The 21707-nt window shown below is 36.7% G+C and overlaps 1 protein-coding gene across 1 annotated transcript in view; it reads right to left on the bottom strand.

Annotated features, from left to right (window-relative positions):
• The window catches only part of UBR1 (ubiquitin protein ligase E3 component n-recognin 1), a 224454-nt gene that overhangs the window by 76438 nt on the left and 126309 nt on the right, over window positions 1-21707 (bottom strand). The window contains exons 14-22 of the mRNA XM_007935324.1: window positions 20212-20340; window positions 12697-12877; window positions 11620-11681; window positions 11222-11332; window positions 9638-9703; window positions 9284-9385; window positions 6404-6467; window positions 2712-2836; window positions 704-756 (exon numbers count right to left, since the gene is read on the bottom strand). Of these exons, the coding sequence (XP_007933515.1) occupies window positions 704-756; window positions 2712-2836; window positions 6404-6467; window positions 9284-9385; window positions 9638-9703; window positions 11222-11332; window positions 11620-11681; window positions 12697-12877; window positions 20212-20340 (893 nt within the window). The remainder of the gene's footprint in view (window positions 1-703; window positions 757-2711; window positions 2837-6403; window positions 6468-9283; window positions 9386-9637; window positions 9704-11221; window positions 11333-11619; window positions 11682-12696; window positions 12878-20211; window positions 20341-21707) is intronic.

The raw sequence follows: 21707 nt of genomic DNA, 5'->3' as shown, positions 1-21707 counted from the left end.
GTGGGTTTGAACCGCCAGCCTTCTGGTTAGCAGTCAAGTGCCTTAGCCACTATGCTACCAGAGCTCCCGTTGAATCCCATAGATAGCATTACAAAGAAAAGTTCCAAGGCCAAAAGGACTATACCATATTTATTCTGCACATTAAATAGCTTTTAGTTTCTTCATTGAAAGAAGAAAAGACATAGCCTATTTTAAAAGTTATTTCAAAATAGTAATTCATATATAAACACAATCATAACAAATATACATTTACTACTAGTATTAATTTTTCAAATTTTAACAATTAATCTACCTAAAATCTTATTTCCATTTTATATACCTCAAAGAATCAAAGGATCTTAAAATACTGTTTAAATTCTACTACAGAAAACTCTAAAATTAATATATAAAATAAAAATGGACAGAATAATAACGAAGTTATAGCTTAGAATCAATGGGAAAGAGCCTATCAGAAAGCTTTATTTGCTTACTATCTAAATCACCTAATATCAAATGGACATTTCTCATTCATCTCCCAAAAACACTCATTTCTTTGACAAACTAAGTATCTACCATGTGCTCCTCATTCTATCCCTTCTAGTCTGTACTCCATTCTTGTTCTTAGGAGTTCAGGCAAGAACCTTAGAACTTCTACAAAGTACCCAAGGTACAAGAACAAAGATCAGTCTGTCTTTTAGAATAAGCAAAAATGTTAAGCACTTACTTAAATGTAGCCACTTTGTTTATGACACTCTCTAAGCCAGTTTCATTATTTTCCTGTTGAAACAATATTTTGGTCATTTTTACCTTTATGTAATAACTTACTCTTCTCTTACTGTAAATTAGAAGATATCTTTAACAGCATCCCTGAAGTATTTTGTAAATAATTAAAAAAAAGAGATCAAATTAAAAATTAGCTCTCAAGCTAATTAACTCTGCTTTGGGAAGCCCATTTCTTAATATAGCTCATATAAACTGCTTAAGGAAGAAATTTTATCAAAGTTTGCCTTTGATGTTTGTTTACACACACAGACACACACACACACAGCACTACTATTCAAAGAAAAGGAGTTTATCCTTAGGTCGTATGTTCATCACATTTAAGCCCATGCTATAGCGTTTCTAAAACCAAGGTAATAAAATAAGTGGGATCCAACCATTAATTTATACAAAACACACATGTAGATGTCTAAATATATTATATACATAGGCTTCTGCAATTATAAGTTTTTTTTTTTTCCTGATTTGCCTGAACTTTTCCTTGAAGAAGAAACACTATTTTTCATGAAGTCATTTAAAATCTGGTGAGCAGTAAAAAGTTAGCATATGCTATAAATTATTTTTTTTTGCAAAGTATGGTATGGTATATGGAATGATTTTAAATGTCACATAGGCATATATTTTTAAATTTTCAAATAGTTATTTGCTTATTTTAATACATATTAGGAAAAAATAACCTAGAACATTAAATCCACATTTCACAGATACTGCTATTTACTTTATCCCTATTCTAGCTCTCTGGGAAGCCTTGATAGCACAGTTCTTTAGAAAGAGCTCCCCAAAAACCCAGTTACCATCAAGTTGATTCTGCCTCACAGAGAACCCATGTGTGTCAGAACAGAACTGTATCCGTAGGGTTTTCAATGGCTGACTTTTCAGAAGTAAATTACCATGTTTTTCTTACAAGGAACCTTAGCGTGGACTGAATCTCCAACCTTTCAGTTATTACTTGACCATTTACACTATCCAAAGATGCCAGAAAGAGCCCAAATAAGTCTCTTTTTAGAATTATTTCTTCTAATACATTTCAGAACACTGGAAATAATGTGATACTCATAAATGTTAGGATTGTTACTTCAGTATCTGTACATATAAAAACATGAATACCACCTGTGGTGGCTATGAGAATGTACCCTTTAGACCTCCAATCCGGAAAAAAACAAACAAACTCACTGCCATTGAGTCGGAGCCAACTCATAGCAACCCTTCTTGGATATCTGAGGCGGTATCACTACAGAAGTAGATTGTCCAACCTTCCTTCTGACGAGTGGCTGGTGGGTTTGAACTGCCAGCCTTTTGGTTAGCAGTCAAATGCCTTAGGCACTATGCCAACAATAGAGTGAACTTAATTGACTATAGGCCTCAGCTGTTGTGGTCTGGTCACACCAAGGCCAGGCTTCCCACTGACTGCTTCCCAGACAATTAAGCACAGAAGAAATACTAAAGCAGACTCGCTCTGGGACACATGGGAAGGTGCCAAACTTTCCTTAGATGCCTGGTAGTCTAGGATGCTTTTATTCAACCTTCTTTCCCTCACCTTCAACAAAAGTCAGACTTGAATAGTGAAAAATACCAATCTCTCACAGGTATTACTTCCCCTAATAAAATATTAAATATATTTTCTTGATGTCTGCTTTAGACCAGACTAACACACCATTCAAAGAGTATTAGTATGAGGGAGCCCCCTTGTCCTCTGAAGACATCTTATTTTAAAGTAAACAAAAAGTCAAGGAGCTTCTTGCCCTATAAGGTCTTCTAAAATGCTCAGAAGGCCAGAATTAAAGTTCCCGAACACTAAAGGATGACTGGTGCTAGTTTTACATCTACAAAATAATGACATAGAACTTTTTGCTAAACATATTTTCCTAAAACAGATGTAGATTCCAATCAAACAAAAAGAAAAAATGATCCTAACTTGAAGTAAATGGAAAAAAAAAACACACTGGACTTACATTCTCAGGTAAATTTTTGGCAATGGCACTGTGTGGCATGGGTTCAATACAAAGCAAGTGAATAATTTCCCTCATTGTGACCTCTTCTTTCGTCACATTTCCCACTCCAGGTACGTAACGCTCTCCTAATACAAAGAATGAAAAGAAAAAGAATAATAATTAATTGCTTTCTATTTAAATTTCTCTCCATCAGGAGCACAGAACACTGCTTTAAATTAAAAGTCTATGAGAGAGGCCAGAAATAATTTAGACATGTTCCCAAAATTGAACAACAAAAGTCTGTTTGCTGAAAGACAGAGAGAAAAAAATGAGAACTGAAGGAAAACCCAGGGCTACTCTTTAGTTATGTATGCATACACACACACACACACACATACATATACATACACATAACAAACACGGTCCCTCTATTAAATTAGCATGTATTTCTAATAGAGAAAACAAGGTAGATAGCATTGAAGACCATTACCAAACAATAATTTTTCATTCAAGATCTTCCTTGATTTTGTCTCTACTTGTTATTTAAGAATGAACAAAGTGAACAACTGAAAAACAACTTTTAAGTATTGTGGTGTAGAGAATTAAAAGGTATGGCTTTTCTAGCCATAGTCTCTATAACTCCCATTTTGCCTTGAACAACTGAGTAGCTGCTTGTTAAAGCCATCCACCTGGGCAGCACAAAGTAATCTTCTGGGAAAGTTCTCTCTCCGGTGTACAGAACTCTGATGTTGGGAACTGACTGGTTTTGGCACCCTGCCAGGCTCAAAATGAGCCCTTCTAGAGGCAGAGGGAATCTCTCTGACTGCTGGCTGAGAGAGATGCACTGCTGAGATAGTTGCAGAGAGAGACTGCCGGCTGAGAGAGACTGAGTGTGTTTCTGAACTTGAATTGTAGCCTGTTGCTTCCCTAATAAATTCCATAATCCATGAGTTCTGTGTGGCTACTGCAGTGAATTATTGAACCCAGCACAGAGGTGGTGGGTGCCACAGGAGGGACGGTTGGTGTGAGGCTTGTTAAGAGGCCTGGAGGGTGGTGGCATGTCCGGCCTCATAGGAGCAAGCCTTGGGCTGCTGATGGTGATTCTGTCTTCCTCTTGTGGAGTTAGAGGAGGTCAGAGATGCCACCTCCCTGCCCCTTTAGCAAGTGTTAAGTGACAAAAAAAAAAAAAAGTATTATATATCAGGAATGACTGGTGTTGCAAAAATGCTCACATATCAAGGTTTCCATTTTTCATCTCAATAAATCAACAAATGGAGAGATAACATAGGTAAATCAATTATGGCAACTTCACTGCTTCCAATAACATCTAATTTCCTATTGCTTCAAGAAGGCTTGCAACATCACTAATATTCAACACTATAGCATGTGCACAAAACCAAACCAAAAACCAAACCAAAAACCAAACTCACTGCTGTTGAGTCGATTCTGACTTATAGCGACCCCTCCTTGGGTTTCCAAGGTGGTATTTCTATGGAAGTAGATTGCCCAATCTTCCTTCTGAGGAGTGGCTGGTGTGTTTAAACCACCAGCCTTCTGGTTAGCAGTCAAATGCCTTAGGTGCTAGGCCAAAAGACCTATGATATCTACCATAGGGCTACAAACAGAGGAAACCCTTGTCTGAGACTTGGATTCTAGAACTTTGATAAATAGTACTTTCTATTTAGTTAATTAATTTGATTCCTCTTTACATTTATAAAGTATTTAATACTCTTCTAACTTTTTTCATCAAGAACAGTATCTCCTAGAATTTTAGTGCTATAAGGAAACATACAGATCATGCCTATCACCTTCACATTTTACATATCAAAGAGTTTGAAGCCCAATGCATATAAATGATATGCTCTTGATAGCTGGCAACAAGACCAAGACTAGATCTTCTGATTCTAAATTCAAATTTTTTTCTATTTCTTTGTTTTTTCCATTATAAAATCAGAAACTACAAAGTTTTTGTTTTAAATGTTGACATCCTCAAAGTAATGAATTTATACTCAACAAGACAGCAAATCTTAACTAAATTTCAAGTCACATACAAAGGAAAAAAAAAATTCAACAAATTTAGATAATTACAGTGAAATAGTAACAACAAAATAGCAAAAAATAAAATAGTAAAAATATAGTACAATATTAGAAATTCTTCATATACTACTGTAAGAACAAATACAAAAATCTCAAGTTTTTTTTATAAAAAATATATAATTTGATGAAAGTGTATGATTAACTTAAAAACTTTTATGCACTGTTAATTAGCTCATTTTTTTTCCCATCAGTTTCCTACTGGAAAACTCTGGACAGGAAGAGTTAGCAGCCTGGAAGATTTATATCTCACCTAGCAACAAAGGGTAATCACACTTTCTATAGAGATGACCCCCAGCAACTAGCTCTTTGACAAAGCCTCTAAATTGTGTAGCTGGCCAATAATACTGAAAATACCATGGAATGCTAAAGGAACCAACAAATCTATACTAGAAGGAGTGCAGCCAGAATGCTCTTTAGAAGCAAGAATGACCAGACTTTGTCTTACCTCCTTCAGTCATGTTTTCAGAAGGGACCAGTCCCTGGAGAAGGATATTATGCTTGGTAAAGTAGAAGATCAGTAAAAAAGGGGAAGTTTCTCAACAGGATGGACTGACACAGTGGGTACAATGATGGGTTCAAGCACTGCAAGGATTGTGGGCTGGCACATGACTGGGCAGTATTTCGTTCTGTTGTACATAGGGTCCCTATGAGTCAGAACCAACTCGACGGCACCTAACAACAACAACAATGGCTAGAATCCTCACTAACCTCATTGCTGTTGAGTCAATTTTGACTCATAGTGACCCTAAAAAGACAGAGCAGAACCACCCTGTGGGGTTTCCAAGGCTGTAATCTTTAGTGAAGCTGACTACATCTTTCTCCTGAGAAGCAGCTGGTGGGTTCAAACCACTAACGTTTTGATTAGCAGCTGAGCACTTAACAATTGCATCACTAGGGTCTATCCTCACTAAGACCTATAAATACAAAACAGTATCTGATGAAGAAAAGGACATAGTAAAAGATAAAGGCCAGAATGAGAAGTCAAGAACAAGATGATAGCATTGGATGCCTCCAGCTGTTAAAATCAAGAGGTTATGATATACAGTACATTTGTATTCAATAGGTTGGAAGAATCTACATATGTTTCTGCAAGGAAATATACACATTTCTAAAGGTCAATGTCACAATAACTTGAAACATTACTTCTGCCAAAGAACAATTTTTTTTCCCTCTTCCCTAAGTTAAACATAGCCAATATAGGCATAAAGTAATCCAATAGAATAACCCAATAAAAATATATTTTACCTAGACCTGTATTATGTTCAAATTTCCCTCAGAGATGTATGTAATAAACACACATACACACACACACACATATTTGAGCACTAAATGTATAATAGGTGTTTTTCATCCATATTTCTATGTGGGATCATCATATCCATAGACTTCAAAAGAAGGCCCAATGATTATAAGTCAGATATTGAAAAACAAAGTTGTTAAATTTGTGATATTTTAAAAAGGAAGGTTTTTAAACTTATAAATCATGAGTCACATTAATCTCTACCTAATATTCAACACTGTATTTTAGAGAGCAATAAAATGATAAATCATAGTTCTTACTAATGTTCTTTTAAAAAAGTTAACCATGATCTACTTCAAAACATGTTTAATCTTACCTACAATATAGATGAGAACCTGAAGCATTTCTTCTATTAGTGTATTATATTGTTTAATCAAATCCTACAGAATTGAAAAAGAATAGATTAGTTACCTATCTAAGAACCCCAAACTTCCATATAATATGTATTTCTATAAAAGACTCATGGTCTACCCAGTCCACTATTTGTTTCAGACCACAGCAACAGATAGCTATGAGTAGTAATAATTCCCTTTTTTGACATGAAATTCGACACAGTTCACAATACCTGGCACATAGTAAGAACTCAAAAATGAATGTTAAATATTATTTTCATTATTATTCTTCATATAGCCTTAAGTCAACACACTAATTCTAGTCCATAACTCTTTTTCCTAGATTGTTGAGAAAGCAGCTTCAAGTAGATACCAAACAGTTATGATGAGATTATCCTTTCCTAACACACCTCTTATTTAAGTATTACAGCAAATCAGATACTCAGTTTCACTAAATGAATATGAAACATGACTAAAAATTAGCTTTGCAATCATTATCTTATTCTTTGGCCATTTACAAGCAGCTTCTAATTTGAAAGAGTAAGTGCAGTGTAGTAAATTACTTAGCGTGGCTTTTCTACCCATAAGTCTTTGTAAACTCCAAGGTGGGATTTTCTATGAGCAATTGAGGAGCTCCTGATTGCTGAAGGTATCCACCTGGAGTATTTCTGTTGGGAGTGGCATAAAACAATGTTCTGGGAGGTACCCACTCTCTCTCAGGTGCTTAGAGTTCTGATGCTATGATTGGCTAGTTTGACCACCCTGACGGGCTCAAAAGGAGGCCTCCTAGAGGCAGAACGCTCTCTGACTGCTGGTTCAGGGAGACGTGCTGCCGAAAGAGACACGCACCCCTGAAAGAGACACGCGTTGCTGAGAAAGAGACGCAAGAGACACACATCGCTGAGTGAGACACTGAAGGACGAGCACTGCTGGGAAAGAGACTGTGAGAGACTGCTGGCTGAGGGACGGTGGGCTGGGAGAGAGACTGAGCATTTTTCCTGAACCAGAGTTGTAGCCTGTGGTGCTTCCCTAATAAACCTCATAATCTGTGAGCTCTGTGTGGCCATTGCAGCGAATTATCGGACCCAGGAGAGAGGTGGTGGTGCTTTGGGAGGAACGGTTGGTGAAAGGGCTGGAGGGAGGCAGCATGTCTGGCCTGGCAGGAATAGGCCTTGGGTTACTGCTGGTAATCCTGTCTTCCTCTTGTGGGGTTCTAGGAGGTAGAATATGAGGTATCCTTGCCGTTTTAGCAGTAAGTAAAGTGCTTTCATATATTCCAAATAGTCAAAGGCTGTATTATAAGCTGGTATTTCAAAAATTAAAACAATAATGATGTGGTCTGATAGAGACTGGTAGAACTCCCAAAACTAAGGTCCTCAGACACCCTTAAAGCCTGGAAATGAATTTACCTTCATGGCTCAACTTTCAGCCAAACAATAAACACGTCTATAGGGTGAATGGTAGGAAATACCCGGGAAGTACACACTCATTAGAACAATCAACCATAAGAGATCAAAAAGGAAGCCATTGCCCAGGAATAAAGCTAAGAAGGCAGGAAGGCACAGGAAAAAAGAATGAACAAAATGGTAAACACAGGCAGGAAGCGGGAAAAGAGCCGTTACACTGTAGGGAATGCAATGAATATCAAAAAACAAAATGTATATGAATTGATGAATGGAAAACCAATTTGCTGTGTAAACTTTCATCCAAATCACAACTAAAGAAACAAAACAAAACAATGTGACAAAACACCACAGGACAAATTAAAAATTGTGAAAAATGTAACAAATACAGTAGATGAAGGGTTACTATCTTTACTAAATAAAGAGCTTTTATAAAAACAGAAAAAAAGTAAACTATAAGAACAGATAATTCATTACCAAGAAGAAAAAAAAAGGTCAATAATTACAAAATCATAGCCAACTTCACTGATAATTAAGGAACTGCAATTTAAAATGAAATGCCATCTTCTACTTATCAGACTGATAAAGATTAAAAATAATTCTAATACCAGTGCTATTACAGATGTACATACTGCTGGAAAGAACTTAAAATCAACATTTTTTTTTAGAGTAATTTGACAGTGTGTATTAAGAGGCTTAAAAAAGGGTATGCTGCCTTATCTATCAAATTCACATCTAAAATTTATCTTAGTGAAATAATCAGACAAGTATGCAAACATTTTTTAGGTCCAGATAGGTTTAAAAAGACCAAAAACCTAGAAAAACCTCTTTAACAATAGGGAACTGGCTAAAGTATAATGCATTTGTACACTGGAATACTATGTAGCATTGAAAAATAATGATGTTGCATATTTATTTAACACAAGGAAAAACTTGTTAAGGTATTTTGTAAAGCACAGAAAGCAGGCTACAAAAAACATGTAGACAAAATCTAACTCTTGCTTTAAAAACAAAGACATCAAAACTGTAAAAGTCATCATCTCTAGGAGGCAGTATTTCATGAGATTCTTCATTTCCTTTTTGTTAATCTCTATTTTCTAATTTTTCTAGACTAAAAAGATTATGTAAACATACATATATACACATATATATGTCATATGTACGTATATGACTTGGAAGAAAGAAATTTTTAAATATGATTAAAACCAAAACCAAAAATCACACTCACTGCCATCACATAGACTTCTACTCATAGTGACCTCTCCTTGGGCTTCTGAGGCAGTACCTCTATGGAAGTAGATTGCCCAATCTTCTTTCTGAGGAGTGGCTGGTGGGTTTGAACCCCCAAGCTTCTGGTTAGCAGTCAAATGCCTTAGGCACTATGCCACCAGAGCTCCCATGATCAAAACAGTAACAATATCCTCTTTGGAATTATTTTACTTATCAGTTTCTGTTGTTTACCTGGTCTTTTGTGGATATGGTCTTGTTAAAAGCATCAACAAGTTCATACCTCTGAAGTACCAGTAACAAGAACGTGTTGGGATCCATTAAAGATGCACCAATCTGTAAAAGAAATCCAGCAACATATTTTTCATATAGTAAATGGAGAAATACTTTGTACTAGAAGTGTCAGAAAAATTACAAGTTTATAGATTATAATGTAATAGCCTTTCCATTTCTATGCTACCTTATTGAGTTTTAACAGTGAGAAAAATTTAACTAAACTTAAAAATAACTATAATATCCTGTATTATTAGAAAAGAATTTAAGAAGGAAGGTTATGATATAAATATCAAAAGTAATATAAATAGGTACCTGAAGCATGATGATATCTTTATCATACATTTCTTCTCTGCATTTAACATCTTGGTAGTAAAATACCTATAAAATAAATAGATAGATGCTAAAAGAAATATTTTGTTTCAAGAAAAATTTGCAACAAAACCTATTCTTAAATGTAAATCAATGTGTTACTATAATAATGATTAAAGTCATAACTATAAATGATGGCCACTCTAATGGTTGTACATGTCTATACGAGAATAGTAAGTATGTGTATTGTGTATGTTGTTAGTTCTGAAATTAAATCTTAAGTTATTTCTACTCCACCAGCTACCCAAAACAAAAGAACCCCAAAACATATTCTTAACATTTTCTCTAAACCAAAAGCTCAGAACTCCTTAGAGGCAAAAAATAAATTTTAAGTCTATTAATCATTTTAAGGGTCTTGTAAAGATAAAATGAGAAAATATGGTATAAACATACTTCAGAGTCAAAAATATATTATAAATACAGTAGCTACTATTCTCAACTAATGTAATGATTTATTTCTCCTAAGTTTAAAATACCTACTTCAATACAAGTAAACCAATTTCTACCATTAATCATAATGGTAATCATAATCATTTTTCTCCCAAGTGGTATCTTTACAAGTCTGTTTTTCCACCTTTTAGGAAAACCCTTCTTATTTGCTCTAAAACAGAAGAAAAAATTTTTAAGATGACCTTTAATTAAGACAGATGGTAAGAAGACTAAAAATACTCCACTAAGTTAATCCTCAGAAGTGAGATATATTAATAGGAAACTTCTGTTTGTATCACTGGCTTTCATTTAATCTATCCACTCAAGCACCCTAGTTTCTTATAATTAAGATAGAATAAGTGGTAAATAATTGGGAAGAAGGTTGTCTTCATTCTCTAGTGCTGCTATAACAGAAATACCACAGGTAGGTGGCTTTAACAAAGAGGAATTTATTTTCCTACAGTTTAGGAGGCCAGAAGTCCAAATTCAGAGTGCCAGCTCTAAGGGCTGGGTGAAGGCTCCTTGACCTTGGGTTTTAGCTCTACTTTTTGTTCCAAGCCCACTGGTGCTGGCAGCATCTCCTAACTTAGGCAGCTGCAGGCTGCTGAAGCTGATGAACTCAAGATCAGCAGGTAAAATGGCACAATCCCAAGATCAACAAGCAACACAGCAGGCCACTGTTCAAGTCCAGAAAAATCCCAAGATCAGCAGAAATATGGCCCAAAATGTGCCAAAAGCTAGAGACCCTTCTCAAAGATTCTCTATATATACTAGAAGCAGTCCACATCCTGAAGATAACCAACAAGCTCACAGCAGATTCCACCATGGAGCTGGATTACACCATATCCAATATCATCATGGGGAATAACCATATCCAGCTACCAAGCCACTCAAAACCACAGTCCAGCTAAGTTGACACAGAACCTTAATTATCACAAAGGAGAAATGTCTATTATTTCATTTATAATAGTTTATACAAGAGAATCGAAAGAAAATACTCAGCAAAATCCAGGGTCATGAGGTAGATTGATATAAAAGCAAAGAAAGAAAAAAAAATATAGCAATCAGAGAATGTATGAATAATATACCTTGCCATACCTGGCTAATAAGAGAAAGCCCATTTCTTCGCCACATCTCAGCAACAACCTGGGCAACCAATACCAGACAGCGCAAAGGATATTCCACCAGGACTTCTATTTGAAAGTCCTCCTGAAACAGAATGAGGTCAATTTCATTATTCTCCCAGGGCTTGGATGTATCTCAAAATTATGATACTATATATTCCTCAGTTTTTTTCACATGAAAAATGGGAAGGCTTGAATTAGATGACTTCTAAGTCCCTGTGATTTAGATTTTGATGTACTATATAGAGACATAAAATTAATAATGATAATTACTTAGGTGGATTTCAAAATATTATTTTCCTTCCCACTCATCAAACAAGGGGTATTTAGAATTAGAAGATAAGCACATCAACACTAAATAGAGTCACTTACAAAAGGCACAAATTCATGAAGTCTTGAAACAGCACCTAACCTGCTTAAACGCACATGAAGACCTAAAGGTAAAAAAAGGAGAAATACAAAAAAGCAATTAAATTTGTTTCTGGATTAATGCATCAAGTTTGGAAACCTGTGTGATTTAAATGCATGTTTGTTGAGTTTAGAAATGACATCCTGGAATACCAACTTTTGACTTCTATTTCTGAATCATCAATATATGTCAGTAACACTTAAGATCCAGTATTATGTAAGGTGATACATTTTACATTACAGAAAAATGTTGCCTCTCCAAGGGACTTATATCTAAGATTTATAGCGGAAGAGTAAACGACTACTCTTATGTACACACACACACACACACACATACATAAAGTTCTAAAGTAGGTAAAACTCATCTATAGTGACAAAAATAAGATCCATGGGTGCCTGGGCTTTGGAGTTGAGGAGGGGGGAGGATGCCTGGAAAGGTGTAATAAATAACATTTTATGATGATGGAAATGTTCAAAATTTTGACTGGGGGGAGGGGAGTGTTGGTTACAGGGATACATATGTTTGTCAAAACTAAATTACTTATACACTTAAAATATGTTCATTTTAGTATTTATAAATTATACTTTGATAAAGCTGCTAAAAAGAAAAATCCCTGATGTAGGTCTGATTTAAATGGAAATGCAAATAAAAAAATCATTAAAGTCTATGAATTTTTTTGTTTTAGTGGTGGGAGGAACAGTGACACAGACAATATACTGGTGAAATCAGTCAGAGAGTAGGGTTACAACCAACAAGAAGATATTCATTATATTTAAATGTTTTGGTGAGGATAACTTAATAAGTTAGTCCTTAAATGTAAACTATAAGGATTCACCAGATGACTCAGCTAACAAAGGCCCAACTAAAGAAACAAACATTGATGTTCTGGGGCCAGCTCCTTAAAAGACAATGACAGATCTTAATTGCAGTATCTGGCCTGAGTATGTGTATATATACTGGCCAGGGAATAAAAAGAGAATTCTACTATTTTGAACATCTAGAAAATAAAATTATAAAATCATGCAAAATAAAACACTCACCAGCAAGAGTCCTGGAGAGAGGCAGATGTATGCTTACAAGATCCTCAGATACTCTGTAGGACTTTGTTCTCAGAGTATGACCACACAATTGTACTACTGTCTTACTACTAGACATGAAATTTGTACTGCACCTCATCACAGCTTTGTGACATTCTTTATAAGCCACTAGTAACAGTTCTTCCTAAATAGAAAATGAAAATAAGTCAGTACCTACTTTAGCATGCATTGTTTGACAAATGTTTGTGAATATAATATGAGCACAAAACTGCTCTATATATTACTAGGGCCACCTATACAGGATATGCAAATGGGCAGGAACTGTAAGACAAATACACATATAATCAAAGAAAACTGCAAGTGTCATGTAAATGATATAAGCATATTACCTTAAAAGGACAAAGAAAGGAATCATAGACAAATGTGAAGATATTATCATAAAAATAGCTTTCCGAAAGGCGCCTAAAAGAATATGTAGAATTTAAGTATGGGGAAAAGATGAGGAGAAGGTATTACTGTAAACAAACATGTAAAATAAACAGATACAAATAAAAGAAAATACTATTCAGGTAAGTAAATCAAAGGTTTATGAGATGAGTGAATTCCAACTCACAGTGACTTTATAAGACAGAGTAGGACTGACCCATTGAGTTTTCTAGGCTGTAATCTCTACAGGAACATCTGTAAAAGGCTTTTTTCCTGTGGAGCTACCAGTGGATTCAAATCTCTGACCTTTCAGTTAGCAGCTGAGTGCTTAACCATTGTGCCATCAGGGCTCTTTATGGGTAGGATTAGTTAGCAATTAAGCTGGAAATATGTCTTGGTATCAGCATGTGAATACACAGGCAATGTCTGAAGGGTAATGATGTAGTCAGTGCACTGCTTTAAGAAGAATTAATGGATGTCACCAATGATGATAGATTTGGAGAGTAAGGAGTCAAGGAGACTAACAGGAATACTGTTATAAAGTCCAGATGTAAGGGTGATATGGGTCTGAACTAGGTAGGCGCAGTGAGGACAGAAAAGAATTAACCCATAGAAAATAAGTTCAGATTATAAAATAAATAAATTTGGAGTATAAGAAAGAATCAAATCTACGTGAGTATGGTAGGAAGAAAGAAGGGTCAACGGTCACCCTCTAAGAAAATGTTTCTCATAATAACTTTCTAAACAAAAGGAACTGCAGGGTCAAATAAATTTGGGGAGCACCCCTCTTAGAAATGAGCATAATGACTAAAGAGTGAGAAATGAGTGGTTTAATAAATTCTATTTAATTTTGCCCAACCTAGCATTGCCAGTCTTATGTGTTCCCCTTCAAAACATGTTAGCATCTAACATAAAGAACAGGGTCTGAGAATTGCTGTATGGATGAATGCATGAATAGTAGTGCATGAAAAGAACAAAAGAAGAAGAGAAAATGCAAACTAGAAATAGAAAGAAATGACAAAAAAAATCTATCTCAGGTTGAAATGTAAGAATAATATCTAAGCAGAAATGTCTGACACCCAAAACAGTAGTTATACTATAGCTTGGGATAATCATCCCTTGGAGGTTTTAGTTGAAGTGGTAGAAATAAAAGAACCTATAAGAAAGAAAACATTAAGGAATACTATCACTTAGCAAGCAGAAGGAACTGAAAGAAGGGCAATCATTGATTGAAAAGGGCAATCAATATTAAAAGTATTGTGTTGTTGTTGTTATGTGCCGTCGAGTCAGACCCGACTCATAGTGACCCCACCTTGGGTTTCCGAGGCAGCATCACTACGGAAGTAGATTGCCCAACCTTCCTTCCGAGGAGTGGCTGGTGGGTTTGAACCACCAGCCTTCTGGTTAGCAGTCAAATGCCTTAGGCACTATGCTACAAGACCTCCTATTAGAAGTATTGTTTTTGTTGTTGTTGCTGTTGTTATGTGTTGTTGAGTCGGACCCGACTCATAGCGACCCCTCCTTGGGTTTCCAAGGCAGTATCACTATGGAAGTAAATTGCCCCATCTTCCTTCTGAGGAGTAGCTGGTGGGTTTGAACCGCAAGCCTTCTGGTTAGTAGTCAAGTGCCTTAGGCACTACGGTACCAGAGCTCCTATTAGAAGTATTAGGATAATGCAAATTTGTGAAAATCTTAAGTAGGAAGTTTTAAGAAGATTAAGGTATTAAGGTTCTCAGCAGAATACCTGCTACAGACAATTCAAGGAAAATGGGCACTTAGAAAAAGACCTCTGAATTTGATTACTAAACAATCCTTTGAGATTTTTCTGAAAGTAGATTCTATGAACTGGTAAGGGCAGAAGCTATAGAACTGGCAGGAGCTAAAATCTGAAGACAGGAAATGTAGATGACATCAGCAAGTTTCCAACAATTGTGCATGTCCCCCACAAGCATGAAGGGAGCCAAAATACGTGTTCTGAGTAGCTGACAGACAACATTTCCTGTCACTATTATTCTATAAAGCTATTGTGCCAGATTAAAGTCTACTGTATCTGTGAGTATGACTTCCACTCTGAACTTGTGACCAATTAACTAGTGGTAGGAGAGAGAAGGAAAAAAAGAGAGAGAGAACACAGTTCATAGCTGTTGCAGGGACATATAAGGAGGCTTTTATTATTATTGATTTTAAGGATGGGCAGAAGAGTGAATGAGTAGGAAATTCAAGAAGAGGTAACTGAGGAAGTAAGCTCCAGTAAGAATACAGGGTGGGATCAAGAGCCTAAGTAGAGGCTTTAATTTTAGAAAGAGACAAAAATGAAAAAAGCAATAATGAATTTACAGAAGAATCAAGTTACTGGATAAACTATGGTGACAGGTATAGAGAAAAACCAGAGAAAATAAAATAATTTGATTCAGATAATGTCAATTTTCTCAGAAAACAAACAAATAAGGTAATCTTAGCTAAAGGAAATCAAGAGTAGCATTGTTTGTTTAAAGAAGATAATGATCTAAAATTATTACTTAAGGGAATATAATTCTATGTTTTGAAATCAATTTTTTAAATGGCTTAACACACATAACAAACTCTTCTCAAAGAATAATCATCTTTCTCCATTTGGGATATTTAAAAATCTATATGGTCTTGATACCAAAGCCAGGTAAAGACATCATTCAAAAGGAAAACTACTGAAGAATGCTGAAAGTACCATGGACTGCTAAAAGAACTAACAGATCTGTCCTGGAGGAAGTGCAGCCAGAATGCTCCTTGGAAGCAAGAATGGCCAGACTTCGTCTCACCTATTTTGGTCATGTTGTAAGAAGGAACCATTCCCTGGAGAAGGGTGTCATGCTTGGTAGGGTGGAGGGTCAATGAAAGAGGGGGAGGCCTTCAACGAGATGGATTGACACGGTGGCTGCAATGATGGGCTCAAGTATAGCAGGGATTGTGGGGCTGGCGCAGGATCGGGCAGTGTTTCGTTCTACTGTGCATGGGGTCGCTATGAGTCGGAAACGACTCGACAGCACTTAACAACAACAACAACAATATCCCTCATGAATATAGATGTAAAAATCTTCAACAAAATCCTAGCTAACAGACTCAAACAACATACCAAAAAACTAATTCATTTTGACCAAGTGGGGTTCATATTAGCTATGCAAGGATGGTTCAACATTAGAAAAACAATCAATGTCATCCACCACATAAATAAAACAAAGGAAAAGAACCACATGATCATATCAATGTAGAGAAGCATTTGATAAAATCCAACACCCATTCCTGATAAAAACCCTCAGAAAATAGGAATAGAAGGAATATTCCTCAACATAATAAAGGGCATCCATGCAAAACCAACAGCCAACAACATTATTTTTAATGGAGAGAAACTGAAACCATTCCCCTTGCGAACAGGAACCAGACAAGGATGCCCTCTATCACTACTTCTACTCGATGTTGTATTAGAAGTCCTAGCCAGGGCAGTAAGGCCAGAAAGGGAAATCAAAGGCATCCAAAATGGTAAGGAAGAAGTCAAACTATTCCTATTTGCTAATGATATGATCTTATACCTAGAAATACTCAGTAAAAAATCTACTAAACTAATTGAGAGACTTAGCATTGTGGCAGGAAACAAGACCAACATACAAAAATCAGTTGGAATCCTCTACACCAGCAAAGAGATTGCTGAAAAAGAAATAAGGAAATCAATACCATTTACAATAGCTACCAAAAAAATTTAAAATACTTGGTAATAAATCTTACCAGAGACACAAAAGACCTGTACAAAGAAAACCATAAAAGACTACTTCAAGAAACTGTTAAGAGATCTACATCAATGAAAGAACATACCATGCTCGTGGATAGGAAGATTGAACATCGTAAAAATGTCAGTTCTACCCAAAGTAATCTACACATTCAATGCAATCCCAATCCAGATCCCATCAACATTTTTTAAGGATCCCACTTGATGGCACATAACAACAAACAACCTTACATGGAAAGGAAAGAGACCTCGGTAAGCAAAGCATTATTGAAGAAGAAGAACAAAGTAGGAGGTCTCACACTCCCAGATCTCAAAACCTGTTATACAGCCACAGTAGTCAAAACTGCTTGGTACTAGTATAATGACAGATACATGGACCAATGGAATAGAATCAAGAACCCAGAAATAGATCCATCAACCTATGGTCAGCTGATCTTTGAAAAAAGGCTGAAATCCATTAAATGGGGAAGAGAATGTTTAACAAATAGTGGTAGCAAAACTGGATATTCATTTGTAGAAAAATGAAACAAATTCTGTATCTCACACCATACACAAAAACGAACTCCAGATGGATCAAAGACTTAAATGTGAAGCCTAAATCATAAAGTTCCTCAAAGAAAAACTAGGGGCAAATTTAGGAGCCCTGATCTATGGTATAAATAGACTATCAAGCATAACCCAAAATGCACAAACAGCAGAAGAGAAACTAGATGAATGGGACCTTCTAAAAATTAAATTTTTATGTGCTTCAAAAGACTTCTTCAAAAGAGTTAAAAGAGAACCTACAGATTGGGAAAAAATATTCAGCATATTGCTAGAATTTATAGAAAACTCCAACACCTCAACAACAAATAATCCAATTAAATACGGGCAGAAGACATGAATAGAAACTTCACCAAAGAGGATAGTCAGGCAGCCAACAAACGTATGAAGAAATGCTCATGATCATTAGCCATTGGAGGATGCAAAGACAGAAAATAACAAATGCTGGTGAGGATGTGGAGAGATTGGGACTCACATACACTGCTGGTAGGACTGTAAAATGATATAACCAGTGTGGAAAGCAGTATGGTGATTCCTTAAAAAGTTGGAATTAGAAATACCATCTGACCCAGCAATTCCATTACTAGGTATATATCCTAAAGAAGTGAGAGCCAGGACAAGAACAGATACATGCAGATCATGTTCATCACAGCACTATTTACAATAGCAAAAAGATGGAAATGACAGATGTGCCCATAGAAAGAAGAATGGATAACTAAACTATGGTACATACACACAATGGAATACTATGCAACCCTAAAGAATAACGTAGAATCTACAAAACACCACATAACGTGGATGAATTTTGGAGGACATTCTCCTGAAATAAGTCAATCACAGAAGGACAAATATTATATTAATCTGTTATTGTAAAACATCAAGGAAAGGTTTACATATGGAAGGAAATTTTCTCTTTTGGTTACCAGGAGTGGGAGGGGAGTGATGGGAACACTGTTAGGTAGAGACAAGTATTGATTTGGGTGAAGAGAAGAGCAAATGTGAGTGATCAACATGGCGGCATTCAGGAAGAAGACATAGATGCATAGGAGGTACAGAAAACAAAGATGAACCCTTTTGCACATAAAGTACTGCATTGTCAGTGAAGGCAAACATTGATATACGGGTGGACAGATGGGTAGATTACATATGTCTATGCGGGGGGAGTGTGCCCAAGACCATGTATAGGGTTGGCAACAATGATTCTACAAGTGTATTTGTATGTTCTATAAGAATCCCCAAGTATATAGTAGAGCTGACAAGGGACAAGGCTGTAGTCACTTCTTGGTTACAGTCAGCTACCCAGAGGGAGTGAACAGTTGGACCTGTGGGCTTGGGACCATAGTTGCAGGGAACATCAAGGGCAATTGGCATAACATACTACACAAAAACATTGTTCCACATCTTACTGTGGCAAGTAGCAACTGGGATCTTAAAAGCTTGCAAGCGGCCATGTAGATGCAATGATGGGTCTCCCTTATCCAAAGCAAAGAATGAAGAAAAACAAAGACACATGAAAACAATTAGTCCAAGGAACTGGTACATCATGCAATCCTCTATGACTAGGAGACCAGAAGAACTAGATGGTACCCAGCTACCACTGTCAACCTCTATGTAGGAGATCCTGGATAAAGGGGGAGAACAATGTAGAACAAAACTCAAAATCATTTAAAAAAAAAAAAGGATGAGGTTTGCTGGTCTGATAAAGCCTGGTGGAACCACTGAGACTATGGCCCCTAGCTGCCCTTCAGGTCTAGCATTAAACCCACTCCTCTGGCTTCTAGTCAAACAAAAGACAGGCACATGAGCTGAACATTGACACTAGGCAGATACACTTCTTGGAGAGATCAATCATGGGAGAACAGAAGGGCTGTGTACACACAGGAAGACAGCTCAGGGGGCAGGAGTGCATGGGAGGGAAGGACACAGGGAAGAGGTAACTATGGGGAGGATGTGGGAGGGGAGCTGTTGAGTTGTGGGAAATTGCAGTCAATGTCAAGAGACAAAGTGTATGTGAGCTGCTGTATGGAAAGTGAGTTTACTCTGTAAACTTCCACCCAAATCACTCACACACACACACACACACACACACAGTCTATGTGGTCAAAACTATTGTATTATTAATATTTATTTTCACAGAAATACACACACATACTCTTAAATGTTGTTATTGCTATTCCTAGGAGCCCTAGTGGTGCAATGGTTAAAGCGCTCTGTTAACTGAAAGGTCAGTGATTCAAACCTGCCAGCCTTTTGCTCCACAGGAGAAAGATGTGGTGGTATGCGCCTATAAAGATTAAAAAATACTCCAAACCAAACTTACTGCCATCAAGTTGATTCTGACTCATATAGTGAACCCCTTTGGGTTTCTGAGGCTGTAAATCTTTACGGAAGTAGATTGCCCAGTCTTCCTTCCATGGAGTGGCTGGTAGGCTTTAGTCTATAAGGTTTGCTGAAATCTGTCCACCATGGGTGACCCTGCTGGTTAGCAGTCAAATGCCTTAGGTACTACATTACCAGAGCCCCTTACGTCTTATAAACCCATTGGGAAGTTCTTTATCATATAGGGTTGCCATGAGTTGGAATCAACTAGATGGCAATGGTTGTTTTGGTTTAAAGTATAAAAGACTGGATCTCTTCCTAAATATAAGACAAATTCAAGTATGGAAGAAACTACCCAAAAAAACACCTGTGTATCAAGGAAGTTAAAACATAAATTACACTATTAAAAACCGCTAGAACACTTAAAAAGGCAATGATGATCTTGCCATATCCTACTAACAAATTTTACTTACATCACAAGCACACCACTCTTGGAACATAAGTAAAATGTTCTTCAGTTGCATCTGTATAGCAATGGCAGCCTCCCAGTCAGGATCCACTTCAATGTGTTGCCCAACTTGTCTTCTGATTTCTTCCATTCCCTACAAGACAAGACTGATCAATACAACCTATACAGGCCCTCTTTCTTTGTTCCTCTGCTGGAAAAATATAAAACTGTCAGGATTCATATTCATATGTGAGTAGCATTTTACCATGATTGTTATGTTATTGTTGTTAGGTGCCTTTGAGGTGGTTCCAACTCAGCAACTTATGTACCACAGAATGAAACACTGTCCGGTATTACACCATGCTCACAATCACTGATATGCTTGACCCCACTGTTACAGCCACTGTGTCAATCCATCTCACTGAGGGTCTTCCTTTTTCACTGACCCTATCCTTTACCATGCATGGAATCTCATTCTGAGTTGTGTCACATCAACAAATGAAGGTCACAAAAGCTTTACTCCATCCACATCATTAAGGTTGACTCTACTTTGAGGAGGCAGCTCTTCCCCAGTTGTAGTGTGAATGCCTTCCAACCTGAAGGGATCATCTTCTGGCATTATACCAGACATATACTACTACTTATAACATTTTCAGTGGCCAACTTTTTCAAGTGGACCACCATATCCTTCTTCCTAGTCCGTTTTAGTCTAGAAGCTTTGCTGAAATCTGTCCACCATGGGTGACCCTGCTGGTATTTGAAATACTAGTGGAATAGCTTCCAGCATCACAACAGCACACAAGCCAGCACAGTACAACAAACTGACATTGTGCTAAGTCAAAATGCATAAGTTCAAATCCCAGCTCTGCCACTTTCTAGCTGTGTGACTCTGTGATGGTTAAGGTTCTGTGTTAATTTGGCTGGACCATGATTGTCAGTGGTATGGCAGTTATGATGTAATCATCCCTTATGATGAGATCTGTTATGAGCAATCAATCAGTTGAAAGAGAGTTTCTTCAGTGGTATGGCCTGTTTCCAACATATACCCAATATATATGGATGTTCTGGCAAAGCTCTGTGGCTTTTTGCTCCATCTAGACCCTGTATCTGCTCATTATCATGTAACTTCTGTTTCTTTGGACTCAAGCCAGAAGCCTGCTGTATTACCTGCTGATCCTTTTTTGTCAGCCCCTTCACCATGTGAGTCAGAAGAAACCTCAAGCCTAACATCTGACCCAGGAACTTGGAACTTTCCAGCAACTACAACTGCGTGAGCCATTTCCTTATATATATACATATGTAAGCTTCACTGGTTTCACTTCTCTAGAGAACCCTTCTGTAAAATTATTATTTTTTTTTTTGGTTTCTGTTCCTAGATGATTACATGCTGTGTTTTTTGTCCATGTGCTCTTAGTTTTTTGAAGGTTATTCAATTGTATTTTTGTCTAACTGAGTGGGAGACAGCAACAGTCCCCATAAGACACAACTACACCCACACCTCCTGCAACTTCACTTACTGAG

Source organism: Orycteropus afer, unplaced genomic scaffold, assembly GCF_000298275.1.
Source record: "Orycteropus afer afer isolate SDZICR_OR568_19922 unplaced genomic scaffold, OryAfe1.0 scaffold00026, whole genome shotgun sequence".
Taxonomy (NCBI): Eukaryota; Metazoa; Chordata; class Mammalia; order Tubulidentata; family Orycteropodidae; genus Orycteropus; species Orycteropus afer.
The sequence above is the reverse complement of the archived record's forward strand: the minus strand, read 5'-3'. Positions and strand labels throughout refer to the sequence as shown.